General features: G+C 44.3%; 1 protein-coding gene across 1 annotated transcript in view; it reads left to right on the top strand.

Annotated features, from left to right (window-relative positions):
* The window catches only part of LOC139581392 (protein diaphanous homolog 1-like), a 59,262-nt gene extending 42,098 nt beyond the window's left edge, over positions 1-17,164 (top strand). Inside the window, exon 11 of the mRNA XM_071411109.1 lies at positions 13,665-17,164. Coding sequence (XP_071267210.1) covers positions 13,665-13,867 — 203 coding nt within the window. The 3' untranslated portion in view covers positions 13,868-17,164. The remainder of the gene's footprint in view (positions 1-13,664) is intronic.
* The last annotated feature ends 5,493 nt before the right edge of the window (positions 17,165-22,657 follow it).

Below are 22,657 nucleotides of genomic sequence, written 5' to 3'. Positions count from 1 at the left end.
CATGACTATAGACCTCTACACAGACACATGACTATAGACCTCTACACAGACACATGACTATAGACCTCTACACAGACACATGACTATAGACCTCTACACAGACACATGACTATAGATCTCTACATAGACACATGACTATAGACCTCTACATAGACACATGACTATAGACCTCTACACAGACACATGACTATAGACCTCTACACAGACACATGACTATAGACCTCTACATAGACACATGACTATAGACCTCTACACAGACACATGACTATAGACCTCTACACAGACACATGACTATAGACCTCTCCCTCTACACAGACACATGACTATAGACCTCTACACAGACACATGACTATAGACCTCTACACAGACACATGACTATAGACCTCTACACAGACACATGACTATAGACCTCTACACAGACACATGACTATAGACCTCTCCCTCTACACAGACACATGACTATAGACCTCTCCCTCTACACAAACACATGACTATAGACCTCTACACAGACACATGACTATAGACCTCTACACAGACACATGACTATAGACCTCTACACAGACACATGACTATAGACCTCTACACAGACACATGACTATAGACCTCTCCCTCTACACAGACACATGACTATAGACCTCTACACAGACACATGACTATAGACCTCTCCCTCTACACAGACACATGACTATAGACCTCTACACAGACACATGACTATAGACCTCTACACAGACACATGACTATAGACCTCTACACAGACACATGACTATAGACCTCTACACAGACACATGACTATAGACCTCTACACAGACACATGACTATAGACCTCCACACAGACACATGACTATAGACCTCTACACAGACACATGACTATAGACCTCTACACAGACACATGACTATAGACCTCTACACAGACACATGACTATAGACCTCTACACAGACACATGACTATAGACCTCTCCCTCTACACAGACACATGACTATAGACCTCTACACAGACACATGACTATAGACCTCTACACAGACACATGACTATAGACCTCTACACAGACACATGACTATAGACCTCTACACAGACACATGACTATAGACCTCTACACAGACACATGACTATAGACCTCTACACAGACACATGACTATAGACCTCTACACAGACACATGACTATAGACCTCTACACAGACACATGACTATAGACCTCTACACAGACACATGACTATAGACCTCTACATAGACACATGACTATAGATCTCTACACAGACACATGACTATAGACCTCTACATAGACACATGACTATAGACCTCTACACAGACACATGACTATAGACCTCTACACAGACACATGACTATAGACCTCTCCCTCTACACAGACACATGACTATAGACCTCTCCCTCTACACAGACACATGACTATAGACCTCTACACAGACACATGACTATAGACCTCTACACAGACACATGACTATAGACCTCTACACAGACACATGACTATAGACCTCTACATAGACACATGACTATAGACCTCTACACAGACACATGACTATAGACCTCTACACAGACACATGACTATAGACCTCTCCCTCTACACAGACACATGACTATAGACCTCTACACAGACACATGACTATAGACCTCTACACAGACACATGACTATAGACCTCTACATAGACACATGACTATAGACCTCTACACAGACACATGACTATAGACCTCTACACAGACACATGACTATAGACCTCTACATAGACACATGACTATAGACCTCTACACAGACACATGACTATAGACCTCTCCCTCTACATAGACACATGACTATAGACCTCTACACAGACACATGACTATAGACCTCTACACAGACACATGACTATAGACCTCTACACAGACACATGACTATAGACCTCTACACAGACACATGACTATAGATCTCTACATAGACACATGACTATAGACCTCTACATAGACACATGACTATAGACCTCTACACAGACACATGACTATAGACCTCTACACAGACACATGACTATAGACCTCTACATAGACACATGACTATAGACCTCTACACAGACACATGACTATAGACCTCTACACAGACACATGACTATAGACCTCTCCCTCTACACAGACACATGACTATAGACCTCTACACAGACACATGACTATAGACCTCTACACAGACACATGACTATAGACCTCTACACAGACACATGACTATAGACCTCTACACAGACACATGACTATAGACCTCTCCCTCTACACAGACACATGACTATAGACCTCTCCCTCTACACAAACACATGACTATAGACCTCTACACAGACACATGACTATAGACCTCTACACAGACACATGACTATAGACCTCTACACAGACACATGACTATAGACCTCTACACAGACACATGACTATAGACCTCTCCCTCTACACAGACACATGACTATAGACCTCTACACAGACACATGACTATAGACCTCTCCCTCTACACAGACACATGACTATAGACCTCTACACAGACACATGACTATAGACCTCTACACAGACACATGACTATAGACCTCTACACAGACACATGACTATAGACCTCTACACAGACACATGACTATAGACCTCTACACAGACACATGACTATAGACCTCCACACAGACACATGACTATAGACCTCTACACAGACACATGACTATAGACCTCTACACAGACACATGACTATAGACCTCTACACAGACACATGACTATAGACCTCTACACAGACACATGACTATAGATCTCTACATAGACACATGACTATAGACCTCTACATAGACACATGACTATAGACCTCTACACAGACACATGACTATAGACCTCTACACAGACACATGACTATAGACCTCTACACAGACACATGACTATAGACCTCTACACAGACACATGACTATAGATCTCTACATAGACACATGACTATAGACCTCTACATAGACACATGACTATAGACCTCTACACAGACACATGACTATAGACCTCTACACAGACACATGACTATAGACCTCTACACAGACACATGACTATAGACCTCTACACAGACACATGACTATAGACCTCCACACAGACACATGACTATAGACCTCTACACAGACACATGACTATAGACCTCTACACAGACACATGACTATAGACCTCTACACAGACACATGACTATAGACCTCTACACAGACACATGACTATAGACCTCTCCCTCTACACAGACACATGACTATAGACCTTTACACAGACACATGACTATAGACCTCTACACAGACACATGACTATAGACCTCTACACAGACACATGACTATAGACCTCTACACAGACACATGACTATAGACCTCTCCCTCTACACAAACACATGACTATAGACCTCTACACAGACACATGACTATAGACCTCTACACAGACACATGACTATAGACCTCTACACAGACACATGACTATAGACCTCTACACAGACACATGACTATAGACCTCTACACAGACACATGACTATAGACCTCTACACAGACACATGACTATAGACCTCTACACAGACACATGACTATAGACCTCTACACAGACACATGACTATAGACCTCTACACAGACACATGACTATAGACCTCTACACAGACACATGACTATAGACCTCTACACAGACACATGACTATAGACCTCTACACAGACACATGACTATAGACCTCTACACAGACACATGACTATAGACCTCTACACAGACACATGACTATAGACGTCTACACAGACACATGACTATAGACCTCTACACAGACACATGACTATAGACCTCTACACAGACACATGACTATAGACCTCTCCCTCTACACAGACACATGACTATAGACCTCTCCCTCTACACAGACACATGACTATAGACCTCCACACAGACACATGACTATAGACCTCTACACAGACACATGACTATAGACCTCTACACAGACACATGACTATAGACCTCTACACAGACACATGACTATAGACCTCTACATAGACACATGACTATAGATCTCTACACAGACACATGACTATAGACCTCCACACAGACACATGACTATAGACCTCTACATAGACACATGACTATAGACCTCTACACAGACACATGACTATAGACCTCTACACAGACACATGACTATAGACCTCTACACAGACACATGACTATAGACCTCTACACAGACACATGACTATAGACCTCTACACAGACACATGACTATAGACCTCTACACAGACACATGACTATAGACCTCTCCCTCTACACAGACACATGACTTTAGACCTCTCCCTCTACACAGACACATGACTATAGACCTCTCCCTCTACACAGACACATGACTATAGACCTCTACACAGACACATGACTATAGACCTCTACATAGACACATGACTATAGACCTCTACACAGACACATGACTATAGACCTCTCCCTCTACACAGACACATGACTATAGACCTCTACACAGACACATGACTATAGACCTCTACATAGACACATGACTATAGACCTCTACACAGACACATGACTATAGACCTCTACACAGACACATGACTATAGACCTCTACATAGACACATGACTATAGACCTCTACACAGACACATGACTATAGACCTCTCCCTCTACATAGACACATGACTATAGACCTCTACACAGACACATGACTATAGACCTCTACACAGACACATGACTATAGACCTCTACACAGACACATGACTATAGACCTCTACACAGACACATGACTATAGACCTCTACACAGACACATGACTATAGATCTCTACACAGACACATGACTATAGACCTCTACACAGACACATGACTATAGACCTCTACACAGACACATGACTATAGACCTCTACACAGACACATGACTATAGACCTCTACACAGACACATGACTATAGACCTCTACACAGACACATGACTATAGACCTCTACATAGACACATGACTATAGATCTCTACACAGACACATGACTATAGACCTCCACACAGACACATGACTATAGACCTCTACATAGACACATGACTATAGACCTCTACACAGACACATGACTATAGACCTCTACACAGACACATGACTATAGACCTCTACATAGACACATGACTATAGACCTCTACACAGACACATGACTATAGACCTCTACATAGACACATGACTATAGACCTCTACATAGACACATGACTATAGACCTCTACACAGACACATGACTATAGACCTCTACACAGACACATGACTATAGACCTCTACATAGACACATGACTATAGACCTCTACACAGACACATGACTATAGACCTCTACACAGACACATGACTATAGACCTCTCCCTCTACACAGACACATGACTATAGACCTCTACACAGACACATGACTATAGACCTCTACACAGACACATGACTATAGACCTCTACACAGACACATGACTATAGACCTCTACACAGACACATGACTATAGACCTCTACACAGACACATGACTATAGACCTCTACACAGACACATGACTATAGACCTCTACACAGACACATGACTATAGACCTCTACACAGACACATGACTATAGACCTCTACATAGACACATGACTATAGATCTCTACACAGACACATGACTATAGACCTCCACACAGACACATGACTATAGACCTCTACATAGACACATGACTATAGACCTCTACACAGACACATGACTATAGACCTCTACACAGACACATGACTATAGACCTCTCCCTCTACACAGACACATGACTATAGACCTCTCCCTCTACACAGACACATGACTATAGACCTCTACACAGACACATGACTATAGACCTCTACACAGACACATGACTATAGACCTCTACACAGACACATGACTATAGACCTCTACATAGACACATGACTATAGACCTCTACACAGACACATGACTATAGACCTCTACACAGACACATGACTATAGACCTCTCCCTCTACACAGACACATGACTATAGACCTCTACACAGACACATGACTATAGACCTCTACACAGACACATGACTATAGACCTCTACATAGACACATGACTATAGACCTCTACACAGACACATGACTATAGACCTCTACACAGACACATGACTATAGACCTCTACATAGACACATGACTATAGACCTCTACACAGACACATGACTATAGACCTCTCCCTCTACATAGACACATGACTATAGACCTCTACACAGACACATGACTATAGACCTCTACACAGACACATGACTATAGACCTCTACACAGACACATGACTATAGACCTCTACACAGACACATGACTATAGATCTCTACATAGACACATGACTATAGACCTCTACATAGACACATGACTATAGACCTCTACACAGACACATGACTATAGACCTCTACACAGACACATGACTATAGACCTCTACATAGACACATGACTATAGACCTCTACACAGACACATGACTATAGACCTCTACACAGACACATGACTATAGACCTCTCCCTCTACACAGACACATGACTATAGACCTCTACACAGACACATGACTATAGACCTCTACACAGACACATGACTATAGACCTCTACACAGACACATGACTATAGACCTCTACACAGACACATGACTATAGACCTCTCCCTCTACACAGACACATGACTATAGACCTCTCCCTCTACACAAACACATGACTATAGACCTCTACACAGACACATGACTATAGACCTCTACACAGACACATGACTATAGACCTCTACACAGACACATGACTATAGACCTCTACACAGACACATGACTATAGACCTCTCCCTCTACACAGACACATGACTATAGACCTCTACACAGACACATGACTATAGACCTCTCCCTCTACACAGACACATGACTATAGACCTCTACACAGACACATGACTATAGACCTCTACACAGACACATGACTATAGACCTCTACACAGACACATGACTATAGACCTCTACACAGACACATGACTATAGACCTCTACACAGACACATGACTATAGACCTCCACACAGACACATGACTATAGACCTCTACACAGACACATGACTATAGACCTCTACACAGACACATGACTATAGACCTCTACACAGACACATGACTATAGACCTCTACACAGACACATGACTATAGATCTCTACATAGACACATGACTATAGACCTCTACATAGACACATGACTATAGACCTCTACACAGACACATGACTATAGACCTCTACACAGACACATGACTATAGACCTCTACACAGACACATGACTATAGACCTCTACACAGACACATGACTATAGATCTCTACATAGACACATGACTATAGACCTCTACATAGACACATGACTATAGACCTCTACACAGACACATGACTATAGACCTCTACACAGACACATGACTATAGACCTCTACACAGACACATGACTATAGACCTCTACACAGACACATGACTATAGACCTCCACACAGACACATGACTATAGACCTCTACACAGACACATGACTATAGACCTCTACACAGACACATGACTATAGACCTCTACACAGACACATGACTATAGACCTCTACACAGACACATGACTATAGACCTCTCCCTCTACACAGACACATGACTATAGACCTTTACACAGACACATGACTATAGACCTCTACACAGACACATGACTATAGACCTCTACACAGACACATGACTATAGACCTCTACACAGACACATGACTATAGACCTCTCCCTCTACACAAACACATGACTATAGACCTCTACACAGACACATGACTATAGACCTCTACACAGACACATGACTATAGACCTCTACACAGACACATGACTATAGACCTCTACACAGACACATGACTATAGACCTCTCCCTCTACACAGACACATGACTATAGACCTCTACACAGACACATGACTATAGACCTCTCCCTCTACACAGACACATGACTATAGACCTCTACACAGACACATGACTATAGACCTCTACACAGACACATGACTATAGACCTCTACACAGACACATGACTATAGACCTCTACACAGACACATGACTATAGACCTCTACACAGACACATGACTATAGACCTCTACACAGACACATGACTATAGACCTCTACACAGACACATGACTATAGACCTCTACACAGACACATGACTATAGACCTCTACACAGACACATGACTATAGACCTCTCCCTCTACACAGACACATGACTATAGACCTCTACACAGACACATGACTATAGACCTCTCCCTCTACACAGACACATGACTATAGACCTCTACACAGACACATGACTATAGACCTCTACACAGACACATGACTATAGACCTCTACACAGACACATGACTATAGACCTCTACACAGACACATGACTATAGACCTCTACACAGACACATGACTATAGACCTCTACACAGACACATGACTATAGACCTCCACACAGACACATGACTATAGACCTCTACACAGACACATGACTATAGACCTCTCCCTCTACACAGACACATGACTATAGACCTCTCCCTCTACACAGACACATGACTATAGACCTTTACACAGACACATGACTATAGACCTCTACACAGACACATGACTATAGACCTCTACACAGACACATGACTATAGACCTCTACACAGACACATGACTATAGACCTCTACACAGACACATGACTATAGACCTCTACACAGACACATGACTATAGACCTCTACACAGACACATGACTATAGACCTCTACACAGACACATGACTATAGACCTCTACACAGACACATGACTATAGACCTCTACACAGACACATGACTATAGACCTCTACACAGACACATGACTATAGACCTCTACACAGACACATGACTATAGACCTCTACACAGACACATGACTATAGACCTCTACACAGACACATGACTATAGACCTCCACACAGACACAAACATGAAACCTCTCACTGGCACAATAAGTGACTTTCCTCATCTGTTAGTAATTATGAAGACTCCCATATTGTGTAATGTGTCGCAGATGATCTTTAAACCCCCTGTGTCCCCATCTCCCCTCTCACGCACACACACACACACACACTCACTCAGGCACACACTCTCTCTCTCACACACACACACACAGAGAGTTATAAACAAATTGGACACAGGCAGCATGTTTTTGAGGCATTGTGCTGGGTTCTTGTCTAGACATCTCATTTCCTGGTGGGAAGAGAACTCTTCAGTCCCAGAGCCAAACTCCCCTCAGCTCTGACTGGAGAACCAGTTACTTTAGCACCAGGAGCTAGTTACGATAGCAGTTTAGGTTACGATCAGCACAGATGGGCTTTGTCCTGATCAGTCAGGAATTGATCTGCTCTTCTAACCAACATCATCCTCAATATCGTTCTAAACTGAGATTGACTAACCCCCAAACCAGTGTCCTCTCCCTGATTCGCCGACTCCCAAACCAGTGTCCTCTCCTTGATTTGCCGACCCCCAAACCAGTGCCCTCTCCCTGATTCGCTGACCCCCAAACCAGTGTCCTCTCCCTGATTCGCCGACTCCCAAACCAGTGTCCTCTCCCTGATTCGCCGACTCCCAAACCAGTGTCCTCTTCTTGATTTGCCGACCCCCAAACCAGTGTCCTCTCCCTGATTCTCCGACCCCAAACCAGTGTCCTCTCCCTGATTCTCCGACCCCAAACCAGTGTCCTCTCCCTGATTCTCCGACCCCCAAACCAGTGTCCTCTCCCTGATTCTCCGACCCCAAACCAGTGTCCTCTCCCTGATTCTCCGACCCCAAACCAGTGTCCTCTCCCTGATTCTCCGACCCCAAACCAGTGTCCTCTCCCTGATTCTCCGACCCCAAACCAGTGTCCTCTCCCTGATTCTCCGACCCCCAAACCAGTGTCCTCTCCCTGATTCTCCGACCCCCAAACCAGTGTCCTCTCCCTGATTCTCCGACCCCCAAACCAGTGTCCTCTCCCTGATTCTCCGACCCCCAAACCAGTGTCCTCTCCCTGATTCTCCGACCCCCAAACCAGTGTCCTCTCCCTGATTCTCCGACCCCCAAACCAGTGTCCTCTCCCTGATTCTCCGACCCCAAACCAGTGTCCTCTCCCTGATTCTCCGACCCCCAAACCAGTGTCCTCTCCCTGATTCTCCGACCCCCAAACCAGTGTCCTCTCCCTGATTCTCCGACCCCCAAACCAGTGTCCTCTCCCTGATTCTCAGACCCCCAAACCAGTGTCCTCTCCCTGATTCTCCGACCTCCAAACCAGTGTCCTCTCCCTGATTCTCCGACCCCCAAACCAGTGTCCTCTCCCTGATTCTCCGACCTCCAAACCAGTGTCCTCTCCCTGATTCTCCGACCTCCAAACCAGTGTCCTCTCCCAGATTCTCTGATTAGTGGTTTAGTCTTCTCCCTCTGAATCCTCTATTTACAGTTGTAGACCTCTCTCCCTAGCTCACTGTGGTTCTAGTCATCAACCCCTTTGTTTCTTTCCTCTTTCTGTTCTCTCCTGGGGGAGAGTGGCGTGGAGGACTGGCGCAGAATTGACAGCCTTTGAAATTTCTTCTCATGTTGGGTTTCTGGGCCTGGCTCTGATCTGTACCTCTCTCACTCTATCAGGGTCATTTGCATAATGTCTAATTAGTGTGTGTGACTGTGAAATCTCTCTGTTCTGAACACCCTGGCGTGGATGCTAATTTAAAGTTCTGGCTGCCTGTTTTCCTCAGCATTGATGACGTTCTGTGAAGCCGAGTACTGATCAAGTGAAATGGACTGAATTACATAACCGCTAATGTATCTCTCCATCTTGTGTGTGTGTGTGTGTGTGTGTGTGTGTGTGTGTGTGTGTGTGTGTGTGTGTGTGTGTGTGTGTGTGTGTGTGTGTGTGTGTGTGTGTGTGTGTGTGTGTGTGTGTGTGTGTGTGTGTGTGTGTGTGTGTGTGTGTGTGTGTTAGCTACCAGGTCAACACCAGAATACAATACTGCATCTCACTGACTGCTCTAAACTCACACATACACACACACACCTACATCCAACTGTGTGTGTTCTCAGTCACATTGTGTGTGTGTGATACAAACACACAGTTCTTTTGCAGCAGGTCTTGAGGGATAATTGCACTCATTTCTCAGACACACACACAATCCCCGTCTGATCTATATGATTCAACATGGCCGCTGCGGCACAGCTGTCCACCCACACAGGAGAATAGAGAGAAGGGGAGGGAGGGAGGGATAAAGCAGGATTGCTGAGATAAAACAAGTAGAATGATAAAAATGACATAACGTCCGCAGGGCACAATTTCTCTCCCTCTCTCCCCTTTCTCTCATCTTCCTACTACATGTATCATCCTTCCATCCCTCTACATTTCTCTGTGTCAGCAGGATCATGTAGAGCGGTAGTAATCTGACACATAGTGAAGGGTTCAGTATGCACACAGACTAATCCTCACTCACATTAACACCACTGTTGTGTACGTGTGTGTACACGTTTACTATACTTGTGAGTACCAAAAGTCCTGGCAAGAATTAAAGCAACTAAAATTCAGAGAAGTGAGGATATTTTGCCAGTCCTCACTTGTAAAATGGCTATTTTAGGCTTACAGATTAGTTTTATGGTTAGGGTTAGGGAATAAAGGATTCTGAATGGGAATCAATTGTTGGTCCCAAAAAAGTCCTCAGTTCTAGTAAGACAAACAGTTGAAGTCAGAAGTTTACATACATTTATGTTGGAGTCATTAAAACTCGTTTTTCAACCACTCCACAAATTTCTTGTTAACAAACTATAGTTTTGGCAAGTCGGTTAGGACATCTACTGTGTGCATGACACAAGTAATTTTTCCAACAATTTTTTACAGATTATTTCACTTATAATTCACTGTATCACAATTCCAGTGGGTCAGAAGTTTACATACACTAAGTTGACTGTGCCTTTAAACAGCTTGGAAAATTTCAGAAAATGATGTCATGGCTTTAGAAGCTTCTGATAGGCTAATTGACATCATTTGAGTCAATTGGAGTCGTACCTGTGGATGTATTTCAAGGCCTACCTTCAAATTTAGTGCCTCTTTGCTTGACATCTTGGGAAAATCAAAATGAATCAGCCAAGACTTCAGAAAAAGAATTGTAGACCTCCACAAGTCTGGTTCATCCTTGGGAGCAATTAATCTGTACAAACAATAGTACGCAAGTATAAACACCATGGGACCACGCAGCCGTCATAACGCTCAGGAAGGAGACACGTTCTGTCTCCTAGAGATGAACGTACTTTGGTGCGAAAAGTGAGAATCAATCCCAGAACAACAGCAAAGGACCTTGTGAAGATGCTGGAGGAAACAGGTACAAAAGTATCTATATCTACAGTAAAACGAGTCCTATATCGAGTCCTATATCGACATAACCTGAAAGGCAGCTCAGCAAGGAAGAAGCCACTGCTCCAAAACTGCCATAAAAAGCCAGACTAAGGTTTGCAACTGCACATGGGGACAAAGATCATACTTTTTTGAGAAATGTCCTCTGGTCTGATGAAACAAAAATAGAACTGTTTGGCCATAATGACCATCGTTACGTTTGGAGGAAAAAGGGGGAGGCTTGCAAGCCAAAGAACACCATCCCAACCGTGAAGCATGGGGGTGGCAGCATCATGTTGTGGGGGTGCTTTGCTGCAGGAGGGACTGGTGCACTTCACAAAATAGATGGCATCATGAGGGAGGAAAATAATGTGGAAATCTTGAAGCAACATCTCAAGACATCAGTCAGGAAGTTAAAGCTTGGTCGCAAATGTGTCTTCCAAATGGACAATGACCCCAAGCATACTTCCAAAGTTGTGGAAAAATGGCTTAAGGACAACAAAGTCAAGGTATTGGAGTGGTCATCACAAAGCCCTGACCTCATTCCTATACAAAATTTGTGGGCAGAACTGAAAAAGTGTGCGCGAGCAAGGAGGCCTACAAACCTGACTCAGTTACACCAACTCTGTCAGGAGGAATGGGCCAAAATTCACCCAACTTATTGTGGGAAGCTTGTGGAAGACCACCCAAAACATTTGACCCAAGTTAAATAATTTAAAGGCAATGCTACCAAATACTAATTGAGTGTATGTAAACTTCTGACCCACTGGGAATGTGATGAAAGAAATAAAAGCTGAAATAAATCATTCTCTCTACTATTATTCTGACATTACACATTCTTAAAATTAAGTGCTGATCCTAACTGACCTAATACAGGGAATTTTTACTAGGATTAAATGTCAGGAATGGTGTATGTAAACTTCTGACTTCAACTGTAGTTGTGTGTGTGCGTCACCAGTGAATACAGGCTTGTTCATGTGTGGGTCCTGTTGACCAGTATCAACAGACGGTATATTCCTGAAGACAGCCTGCCTGGGCCTGGGGCGAGTCAGTCTCTGCCTCTGCATCCCAAATTGCACCTTATTCCCTACATAGTGCACTACTTTTGATTAGATCCCTATGGAGTCTTGTCAAAAGTTGTGCACTACATAAGAAATAGAGTGCCGCTGGCTGGTTGTTTGCAGTGAGACGTTTGGTTTGCTAGTACTGAGCTGTTAGCCTGTACTGAACTGACCCCCGTCTCCACTGTCCCTCTGCCGCTTGTCTGGTAACACAATATGACCAATCCCTGAAATGACCTGTCTGACCTCTCTCTCTCTCTCTCTCTCTCTCTCTCTGTCTCTGTCTCTGTCTCTGTCTCTCTTTCTCTTTCTCAGCCAACCGGAGAGCTGGTCATGCAGTGACGAACATCTTGGCCAAAGAGTTGATGCAGGAGGACACCCCGCCCCGCTTCAGCAAACCACCCAATAAGAAGACCAAGATAGCGCAGAAGGAGGAGCCTAGCATAGAGGGGGCTAGTATAGACGGGGCGGGGTCACTAGAGGACCTCTTAGAGGACAGTCTATCACGGTCCAATTAAAGGAGATGGGTAGAAGTTTGCCCTTAGCCACAGATCTAGGATCAGCTCATCTTACCCATATCCTAACCTTAACCATAGAGAAATATAGAAACTGTCCTTCAATCAGTGTCTAAGGGCAACTTCATCCTCCTGCCAGTTGAAGGAGGAGTCTGTGCCCATTGTCCTTCATGGGACCACCGGATTGGACATACTGGGACTGAAGGAGCCAATGGGTGAGGGCGGAGCTCTCACCATGACACAGCCCCAGGGTTTTCCACGCTGAGGGATGACTCTTTGCCATATAAACATATCCCTGTTCAAGCATCAGCATCTGCACACATCCACTGCACTCTGTCTCTCTCTATTTCTCTCACACACATCCACTGCACTCTGTATCTCTCTATTTCTCTCACACACATCCACTGCACTCTGTCTCTCTATTTCTCTCACACACATCCACTGCACTCTGTCTCTCTCTATTTCTCTCACACACATCCACTGCACTCTGTATCTCTCTATTTCTCTCACACACATCCACTGCACTCTGTATCTCTCTATTTCTCTCACACACATCCACTGCACTCTGTATCTCTCTATTTCTCTCACACACATCCACTGCACTCTGTATCTCTCTATTTCTCTCACACACATCCACTGCACTCTGTCTCTCTATTTCTCTCACACACATCCACTGCACTCTGTCTCTCTATTTCTCTCACACACATCCACTGCACTCTGTCTCTCTATTTCTCTCACACACATCCACTGCACTCTGTCTCTCTCTATTTCTCTCACACACATCCACTGCACTCTGTATCTCTCTATTTCTCTCACACACATCCACTGCACTCTGTCTCTATTTCTCTCACACACATCCACTGCACTCTGTATCTCTCTATTTCTCTCACACACACCACTGCACTCTGTCTCTATTTCTCTCACACACATCCACTGCACTCTGTCTCTCTCTATTTCTCTCACACACATCCACTGCACTCTGTCTCTATTTCTCTCACACACATCCACTGCACTCTGTCTCTCTATTTCTCTCACACACATCCACTGCACTCTGTCTCTATTTCTCTCACACACATCCACTATCTATCGGTCTACTTTCCTCTGTCTGAAGTGCATCGTGAGAATCCAAAGACTCTTTCTCAGGAGGAGGGGTCCTACATTGTCTGGATGGTGGGGATGTCCTGCTGTATGGAAGCCCTGGGTGGTTTTTGGAACACTGCTTTTCCCACCTGGTTTGATTTAAAACCTATTAAATGTTGCTCTTTAATTGTCAAATATACTGTATGCTAATGTTGTGCTGTATACTGTATGTTTATAAAAGAAACAAGTGCCAACCAATACAATTCCAAGCTTCACATTTCACCTGTCGTGTTGTCCAATAGGGTTACGGTGGACCAATCAAAAACCTTTTACCTTAAAGTGTGTCTGTCTATCTCTCTTTCTGTGTGTGTGTGTCTGTGTCTCTCTCGCTCTGTGTGTGTGTCTGTGTCTCTCTCGCTCTGTGTGTGTGTGTGTGTGTGTCTGTGTCTCTCTCTTTCTGTGTGTGTGTGTGTGTGTCTGTGTCTCTCTCGCTCTGTGTGTGTGTCTGTGTCTGTGTCTCTCTCTTTCTGTGTGTGTGTGTCTGTGTCTCTCTCTTTCTGTGTGTGTGTGTCTGTGTCTCTCTCGCTCTGTGTGTGTGTGTGTCTGTGTCTCTCTCGCTGTGTGTGTTTATATGATATCACATGTTGCGTGTGTTCCACAATCCTCATCTCGACTGTTCTATCACCCTGGTTGACAGGAAGGAGTCACTGATTTACTGGCTATATTTAGAGCACTCATGGGCTTTCTCATGGGCTTTCTCAATGGGCTTTCTCGTGGCCTTTCTCGTGGCCTTTCTAATGGGCTTTCTCAATGGGCTTTCTCGTGGCCTTTCTCATGGCCTTTCTCATGGCCTTTCTCATGGCCTTTCTCAATGGGCTTTCTCGTGACCTTTCTCGTGACCTTTCTCGTGGGCTTTCTCGTGGCCTTTCTCATGGGCTTTCTCATGGGCTTTCTCGTGGCCTTTCTCATGGGATTTCTCGTGGGCTTTCTCATGTAAGTCGCTTTGGATAAAAGCGTCTGCTAAATGGCATATATTATACATTATTATTGAAAGAGAAGTGTGTGTGGATGTAATGGGGGTTGTTTGTGCATTTATGTAGTGTGTGTGTGTGTATGTAATGGGGGTTGTTTGTGCATTTATGTAGTGTGTGTGTGTGTGTGTCAGTTTGTGCATGGGTATGTTCTGTCGTCTGTAATTACTGTCTGCTACTGCCTCTGTCTGCTGTCATCATAACTGTTAGATTCCATAAACAGAGCTGTGGTCTTTCTGCTGAGGTTACTGGAGGACCTGCCCAAAAACTGCTGAGATGTGTGTGTGTGTGTGTGTGTGTGTGTGTGTGTGTGTGTGTGTGTGTGTGTGTGTGTGTGTGTGTGTGTGTGTGTGTGTGTGTGTGTGTGTGTGTGTGTGTGTGTGTGTGTTTTGCCCTTTTAGACAGCAGCACCTGTTGCTTAATGTCTGGACTTGCTTTTCTCTATTCCGTAGCTAACAGCAAATGTTGCTGCCGCGAGGCTAGCATTGTGAGGAGTAGTTCTGTCAGCTGCCCCATGCTATACCAATGCCTATGCAAATATAACATCCCTACCGCTGATCTCAAGTCAGTCTCAAGCAGTTTGAACATCTGCATGCATAACTGTGGTTTCCATGAGTACTGATCAGTTTGTACTGTAGAGCCAAGCACAAGTTGTTTAAGGGCTGTTACCAACACAACATGTTGTTGTCGAGCTGAGAGATCAGTTCATGGGCATTGTTGATTCCTACAGTACATTACAAAGGTATTAAAAGGACCAACGTTACCACAATGTTTGTGACGTGATACGTTTCCAGCTTATCCTCCAGTCAGTCAAATGCTGGGGAGAATGTCTGCCTGGAGACATTTAGCCCTCAGATAGTGATTGTTCACCAGAAACACAAGAACATCATTGTGTCAACCGCAAGACAGCGTTCCTTGTGCGAATGAGTTACTTCATGTGATCCTGTCTCTACTGAATTTCTCTTTCAAACGTTGCTGAGAGGTTGAAAAAACACCAATGGAAAATAATAAGATTTTCTAGTCTATTTTCTTTGTCCATTTTTTTTCATTTGATTCGTTTGTTTTCAATGTGAATTTTTACTGTTGCTTGTTTTAATGCTAGTGAGGTTTCATTCTTGAGAGATATCACTGTGGTAATGTGTATGGTATTATGTATGAAGTCCTTCTGTTAAAATTTCTTCAATAAGAATGTCTGAGGATTATTTTGTACGACAGACTTTGAGGTGTGTGTGTGTGTGTGTGTGTGTGTGTGTGTGTGTGTGTGTGTGTGTGTGTGTGTGTGTGTGTGTGTGTGTGTGTGTGTGTGTGTGTGTGTGTGTGTGTGTGTGTGTGTGTGTGTGATTTCAAATCAAAAACAGAGCTCTGTTCCTGGTTCTCAGCCAGAAGAAATTCCATCTTAGGTACATTTCTCTGCACCCCAGGGGTTAGAGAGACTATGTATGTACTAGATCTGACACACACACACACACATTAAGTCCATTTGGAAGAGCTATTACATCACCACAAAGTCAGACTTTACAGCCCTATACTGTATCATAACACACACATTATTTCCTGTTGTGACCATGTTACGGCTGTACTAACACACACACACTGCCGTTGTTGAGGCTGAGTATCTGCTGTCGTTCCAGGTCCCAGACGTTTGCTGGTGAGTTTTCCACAGACTTCTGCCAATGTACGTTCCACAGTTCCCAATGATCCCTCACTGGGACATCCACTGAACGAGCACCAGACTGTGTGTATGAGAGACATGGACACGTTTGCCTGTTTATTTCTCAATCCTTATTTTTTCCTATACTCCTCTCCCTGATGGTGGTGGAGGGTTAGAGGTCAGTCTGACTACTCTCTATACTCCTCTCCCTGATGGTGGTGGAGGGTTAGAGGTCAGTCTGACTACTCTCTATACTCCTCTCCCTGATGGTGGTGGAGGGTTAGAGGTCAGTCTGACTACTCTCTATACGCCTCTCCCTGATGGTGGTGGAGGGTTAGAGGTCAGTCTGACTACACACTGAGAACCAGCCAGGGGACTGGTAGCCACTTGAAATGTCAATATGAAAATATGGTCATTATTTTATTCAACTTCCACTGTCCTCCAAGAATGGCTGACTATGATATAGTGACAGGCTACTTTCCCATTCCACAGAAGACCGAGAAGGGGAGGATGTTCTCTGTTACACACCACACATTTCCTCTTCAGTAAGGAGATCTACTGCCATCTCCCTTTCTCATTAAAACTGGTGTTGATTTAACCAAGACCTCTCCCTTTCTCCTCATTAACACTGGTGTTGATTTAACCAAGACCTCTCTCCCTTTCTCCTCATTAACACTGGTGTTGATTTAACCAAGACCTTTCTCCTCATTAACACTGGTGTTGATTTAACCAAGACCTCTCTCCCTTTCTCCTCATTAACACTGGTGTTGATTTAACCAAGACCTCTCTCCCTTTCTCCTCATTAACACTGGTGTTGATTTAACCAAGACCTCTCTCCCTTTCTCCTCATTAACACTGGTGTTGATTTAACCAAGACCTCTCTCCATTTCTCCTCATTAACACTGGTGTTGATTTAACCAAGACCTCTCTCCATTTCTCCTCATTAACACTGGTGTTGATTTAACCAAGACCTCTCTCCCTTTCTCCTCATTAACACTGGTGTTGATTTAACCAAGGCCTCTCTCCCTTTCTCCTCATTAACACTGGTGTTGATTTAACCAAGACCTCTCCCTTCCTCCTCATTAACACTGGTGTTGATTTAACCAAGACCTCTCTCCCTTTCTCCTCATTAACACTGGTGTTGATTTAACCAAGACCTCTCTCCCTTTCTCCTCATTAACACTGGTGTTGATTTAACCAAGACCTCTCTCTCTTTCCCCTCATTAACACTGGTGTTGATTTAACCAAGACCTCTCTCTCTTTCCCCTCATTAACACTGGTGTTGATTTAACCAAGACCTCTCCCTTTCTCATTAAAACTGGTGTTGATTTAACCAAGACCTCTCTCCCTTTCTCCTCAATAACACTGGTGTTGATTTAACCAAGACCTCTCTCCCTTTCTCCTCATTAACACTGGTGTTGATTTAACCAAGACCTCTCTCCCTTTCCCATCATTAACACTGGTGTTGATTTAACCAAGACCTCTCTCCCTTTCTCCTCATTAACACTGGTGTTGATTTAACCAAGACCTCTCTCCCTTTCTCCTCATTAACACTGGTGTTGATTTAACCAAGACCTCTCTCCCTTTCTCCTCATTAACACTGGTGTTGATTTAACCAAGACCTCTCTCCCTTTCTCCTCATTAACACTGGTGTTGATTTAACCAAGACCTCTCTCCCTTTCTCCTCATTAACACTGGTGTTGATTTAACCAAGACCTCTCTCCCTTTCTCCTCATTAACACTGGTGTTGATTTAACCAAGACCTCTCTCCCTTTCATCCTTTGCAGTTCTGTTGTGACCAAAGACATGTGCCAGCCATATTTAACTAGACTAGTCCTTTTGGATGAACAGTAAGGGGGAGAGGGTCTGTGTGCGTGTCTCAGCCGGTCTAACTTGTCTTCCTGTATAGATCTCTGTGCACATGGCTTTGGCATGTCATTCTTCCTCTCTCCTTTGAAGATAGACATAACTGACCTGTTATTCTCTCAGCATCTGATCTGAATCGCAGTGTGCGTAACTGTCCTCTCTCTGGTCTGTCCTTATACCTTTGGCTAAGTCTGTGTCTGATTTACGTGCATGTGTGTGTTGTGCTGGGAAAGATGTGAAATGTGGCAATGTTAAATGAATGTGTGGTGGTGTGTGTGTTGTGTTCTGGGAGTAGTCTGAAGTTGTTCAGTGTGTTTCTTTTAGTGAGTTTGGGGAATTGGCGTGTGGGTCTGGATAGAATGCCACGACGACAGACTAGATTACCTTTAATCTACAGTGCTTTCGGAAAGTATTCAGACCCCTTGACTTTTTCCACATTTTGATACGTTACAGCCTTATTCTAAAATGGATTTAATAAATCCAAAATCCTCATCAATCTACACACAATACCCCATAATGACAAATCGAAAAATAAAAATAAATACCTTATTTACATAAGTATTCATACCCTATGCTATGAGACTCAATTGAGCTCAGGTGCATCCTGTTTCCATTGATCATCCTTGAGATGTTTCTGCAACTTAATTGGAGTCCACCTGTGGTAAGGTCAAATGATTGGACATGATTTGGAAAGGCACACACCTGTTTATATAAGGTCCCACAATTGACAGTGCATGTCAGAGCAAAAACCAAGCCATGAGGTCGAAGGAATTGTCCGTAGAGCTCCGAGACAGGATTGTGTCGAGGCACAGATCTGGGGAAGGGTACCCCAACATTTCTGCAGCATTGAAGGTCCCCAAGAACACAGTGGCCTCCATCGTTCTTAAATGGAAGAAGTTTGGAACCACCAAGACTCTTCCTAGAGCTGGCCGCCCGGCCAAACTGAGCAATTAGGGGAGAAGGGCCTTGGTCAGGGAGGTGACCAAGAACCGATGGTCACTTTGACAGAGGTCCAGAGTTCCTCTGTGGAGATTGGAAAACCTAGAAGGATAAACACCTCTGCAGCATTCCACAAATCTGGCCTTTATGGTAGGGTGGCCAGACAGAAGCCACTCTTCAGTAAAAGGCACATGACAGCCCACTTGGAGTTTGCCAAAAGGCATCTAATGGACTCACACCATGAGAAGCAAGATTCTCTGGTCTGATGAAACCAAGATTGAAGTCTTTGGCCTGAATGACAAGCGTCACGTCTGGAGGAAACCTGGCAGCATCATGCTGTGGGGATGGTTTTCAGCTGCAAGGACTGGGAGACTAGTCAGGATCAAGGGAAAGATTAATGGAGCAAAGTATAGAGAGAGAGATCCTTGATGAAAACCTGCTCCAGGGAGCTCAGGACCTCAGACTGGGGTGAAGGTTCATCTTCCAACAGGACAACGACCCTAAGTACACAGCCAAGACAACGCAGGAGTGGCTTCGGGACAAGTCTCTGTGGCCCAACCACAACCCGGACATAAACCTGATCAAACATCTCTGGAGAGACCTGAAAATAGCTGTGCAGCGACGCTCCCCATCCAACCTGACAGAGCTTGAGAGGATCTACAGAGAAGAATGTGTGTGTGTGTGTCAGCCATGATATGTCTATGGAAAGGACTGGGTGTGTCAGAGAGAGAGAACATGTGAAGGGAATGGCAGAGTGACAGATAAAGCTGCTCATGATGAAGTGATTAGCCATCTAACAAATAAGAAATGAAGGAGATGGAGAGGGTGTGTGTCTCTGTGTGTGTGCATTTATCTGTATTTGAGTATTTTCAAATACTGCGGCCAAATAAGCTATGTATGTACAGTGGGGAGAACAAGTATTTGATACACTGACAATTTTGCAGGTTTTCCTACTTACAAAGCATGTAGAGGTCTGTAATTTTTATCATAGGTACACTTCAACTGTGAGAGAAGGAATCTAAAACAAAAATCCAGAAAATCACATTGTATGATTTTTAAGTAATTAATTTGCATTTTATTGCATGACATAAGTATTTGATACATCAGAAAAGCAGAACTGAATATTTGGTACAGAAACCTTTGTTTGCAATTACAGAGATCATACGTTTCCTGTAGTTCTTGACCAGGTTTGCACACACTGCAGCAGGGATTTTGGCCCACTCCTCCATACAGACCTTCTCCAGATCCTTCAGGTTTACGGGGCTGTCGCTGGGCAATACGGACTTTCGGCTCCCTCCAAAGATTTTCTATTGGGTTCAGGTCTGGAGACTGGCTAGGCCACTCCAGGACCTTGAGATGCTTCTTACGGAGCCACTCCTTAGTTGCCCTGGCTGTGTGTTTCGGGTCGTTGTCATGCTGGAAGACCCAGCCACGACCCATCTTCAATGCTCTTACTGAGGGAAGGAGGTTGTTGGTCAAGATCTCGCGATACATGGCCCCATCCATCCTCCCCTCAATACGGTGCAGTCGTCCTGTCCCCTTTGCAGAAAAGCATCCCCAAAGAATGATGTTTCCACCTCCATGCTTCACGGTTGGGATGGTGTTCTTGGGGTTGTACTCATCCTTCTATTCCTCCAAACACGGCGAGTGGAGTTCAGAGCAAAAAGCTCTATTTTTGTCTCATCAGACCACATGACCTTCTCCCATTCCTCCTCTGGATCATCCAGATGGTCATTGGCAAACTTCAGACGGGCCTGGACATGCGCTGGCTTGAGCAGGGGGACCTTGCGTGCTCTGCAGGATTTTAATCCATGACGGCGTAGTGTGTTACTAATGGTTTTCTTTGAGACTGTGGTCCCAGCTCTCTTCAGGTCATTGACCAGGTCCTGCCGTGTAGTTCTGGGCTGATCCCTCACATTCCTCATGATCATTGATGCCCCACGAGGTGAGATCTTGCATGGAGCCCCAGACCGAGGGTGATTGACCGTCATCTTGAACTTCTTCCATTTTCTAATAATTGTGCCAACAGTTGTTGCCTTCTCACCAAGCTGCTTGGCTATTGTCCTGTAGCCCATCCCAGCCTTGTACAGGTCTACAATTTATCCCTGATGTCCTTACACAGCTCTCTGGTCTTGGCCATTGTGGAGAGGTTGGAGTCTGTTTGATTGAGTGTGTGGACAGGTGTCTTTTATACAGGTAACGAGTTCAAACAGGTGCAGTTAATAC

This window comes from Salvelinus alpinus, chromosome 7, assembly GCF_045679555.1.
Source record: "Salvelinus alpinus chromosome 7, SLU_Salpinus.1, whole genome shotgun sequence".
Lineage (NCBI taxonomy): Eukaryota > Metazoa > Chordata > Actinopteri > Salmoniformes > Salmonidae > Salvelinus > Salvelinus alpinus.
This window is presented reverse-complemented; position numbering and strand designations above follow the sequence as displayed.